General features: G+C 37.6%; 1 protein-coding gene across 1 annotated transcript in view; it reads right to left on the reverse strand.

Moving 5' to 3' along the window:
• The window catches only part of LOC119589197, a 1757-nt gene extending 338 nt beyond the window's left edge, over positions 1–1419 (reverse strand). The window contains exons 1-6 of the mRNA XM_037937795.1: positions 1364–1419; positions 1134–1226; positions 891–953; positions 440–490; positions 257–301; positions 95–142 (exon numbers count right to left, since the gene is read on the reverse strand). Of these exons, the coding sequence (XP_037793723.1) occupies positions 95–142; positions 257–301; positions 440–490; positions 891–953; positions 1134–1226; positions 1364–1368 (305 nt within the window). The 5' untranslated portion in view covers positions 1369–1419. The remainder of the gene's footprint in view (positions 1–94; positions 143–256; positions 302–439; positions 491–890; positions 954–1133; positions 1227–1363) is intronic.
• Positions 1420–2700: the final 1281 nt, after the last annotated feature.

The raw sequence follows: 2700 nt of genomic DNA on the forward strand, positions 1-2700 counted from the left end.
TTCGTACATCTTTTTCTCTGTTTCATACTTGAAAATACTTTTTAAAAATAACTGTTCACCAACACATATTCCTCAACGCCTGGAGTCGACTCACCTCCTGAGGCGCCTCAGATCGAGGTCGTGAGAGACAGCGAAGGCATCACTGAAAGGAAATGTTAAAACGTTTACAGTCTTTGCTATGATTAGGATTGAATTCCAGTTATACGCATGTGTGTATAGGCAATTGTACGGGACGAGATCACTCTCCCTCACTTACCGTCTCTCCCTGCTTTCCAAGGAACTGCTTCCTCCACTGATGTCTCTGAGGATAGGTTGGAAATACATCGTGTTGATATTGATATTTGGCAAGATTTGTTACAATAAGCTTTTGACAAATGTTTGTGTTAGAAATGAAGGCATTTGATAACAAAAGGAAAAATGAGAAAGTGCAATATCTAACCTTTTCTCTATTCTTTCTACGGACATGCTTCCGCTCCCCCCGCTGATGTCTCTGACAAAACAAAAGGGAGAAATTGATAGCTAGAAAGTATAATAGCTAATCGGACATCCTAAAGATCTTCGCATAATAAACCCCATTTTCTATCTCTTTCCTTTGCCAGCTTATGCTATACAGAAGGATGATATTGGAATAAAATGTAGGAATACAATTCTGTATTTAGAGTCCTCCTACTTATAATACTGAGATCATTTGGATATAATTTTATCCAGCTCAGTGTTACTGCTAACTTTGAAATCTCAATGAACTATTTCACTCTTGCATACAAACTCACCGCTCACCACGGTGAAGCTTCATGTAGATATCGGCGAGGGAAGATCCATTACACTATGCTTTTATAAAACCTTTAGTACTAGAGGTATCTAATAATAATTTTAAAAATCTAATATCTAACCTTTTCTCAATTTTCTCCAAGGACATGCTATCACTCATTCCGGTACTCCCGGCGCTGATGTCTCTGAGGAAACAAGATAAATTTCTCTATATTTCTATCCATTGTCGAAATAATGAGGATAGCTTTAGCATAAAACACAGAAATGCAGTTTCATATTCCTCCTACTTATGACACTCAATCCATCTGAATCTGATTGCAAGCCTTGCACTCTCAATTAACTCATTCATCATATCGCAAACTCACCTTTCAACACGCTGGAGCTTCTCGTAGACATCGCCAAGGGAGTAGGCAGAGGAGAGGCCAACGACGGCCATCAGGACCATGATGAGTGTCACCCTAGGAACGAGATAGTATTTAGTGACCATACCATGATATGCTAAATATGCTTGTGTTTACAGTTAGGAAATACTACTTGGTACAAGATGCTGAGTCTTTGCCAGAAAAACTACAAAGATGTTGTGGATGAAGCTTACTTCATATTGAGAGGAGAATCTATTGTGCACTGGATCTTAATGCTGATGCACTGACAACTGACAAGGAATGTAGCTTCGTTGCGCTTTATATATGATATTGCAGTTGGCCCTATGAGGCTGCTGACGTCACGAGACTATTCTTGTGTATCGTTGCAAGAACTTTTTTACCTTTATTATTTGTTTATTGTCAGGCAAAGAGGAAGCCATGAAGTTGCCTTCAGCCAGAAGATAGATTATGCCATATTGCTTCATGCTGCATCTCAGAATTTATATGCTGCTAATACTTTGCTTACTTCATAAGTTTTTTTCTTAGTTTGCTTGTTTTAAGCTTGGTGTGTATGTATGCACGTATATCTGTGCATCTAATTATGCGCGTGATTGCACGCTGCTGACGTCACATGGCTATTCTTGCGTATCGTTGCAAGAACTTTCTCTCATTTATAATTTGTTTATTGTCAGGCAGAGAGGAAGCCATGAAGTTGCCTTCAGCTAGAAGATGAATTATTCCATTTTCCTGAATGCTGCATCTCAGAATCTATATGCTACTCATACTTTGCTTACTTCATATGTTTTTTCTTAGTTTTCTTGTTTTAAGCTTGGTGTGTATGTGTGCACGCATATCTCTGCATCTAATCATTCGCGTGATTGCACGCAGCCATTACTTTATCTCTATAATCACACACAAAATGTAGCCAAAGCATAAACAAGTGAAATCTTTCAAAGACAATCACTGTAGAAACACTTAACTGACAAAACGTATGAACAAAATTAAAGTAAATGAAGCATTTGTGGAGCAAAATATTAAAATGCAATTAATAAACCAAGAAAAAAGTAAACCATTAAGATGTAATGAATAAATCAGTATAACTAAAGCTTCATCATTCATATATATGTTAACATTCTTTTCCTTTCAAGATGCGTATGTACGTTCCTTTTCATTTAAATCATCACTTATCCTTAATGTGATTACGCATTTCCAAAATATTAATAATAAAACCTCCGAAGCGATAAAAATCGATAGAACAATGTTTCATAAAGCAACAGTCACTTTAACACCCTTAAAAGCGTGAAACCATAGAAAACTTCAAAAGAGGGAAAATGAGGAGGATATACTTGTTATCTTAAGAAGCAACCGACTATATTTCCATGAGCCGACGTGCGCTCTCAAAGAGGTGTTTGAGTTGACCATAATTAAAGAAACAAGACATGTTCTTCGAAATCTCCTAATTGAAATGAGCAGAGGCAAATGATGGTCATGTCGTTTGCCGAAGGCCAATGCCGTCACATCAGAGTCCTTGATCAATGGGCGGTAGTAGGCACTTACTCAGAGGAATCTT

This window comes from Penaeus monodon, chromosome 25 (genome assembly GCF_015228065.2).
Source record: "Penaeus monodon isolate SGIC_2016 chromosome 25, NSTDA_Pmon_1, whole genome shotgun sequence".
In the NCBI taxonomy this organism is placed as follows: domain Eukaryota; kingdom Metazoa; phylum Arthropoda; class Malacostraca; order Decapoda; family Penaeidae; genus Penaeus; species Penaeus monodon.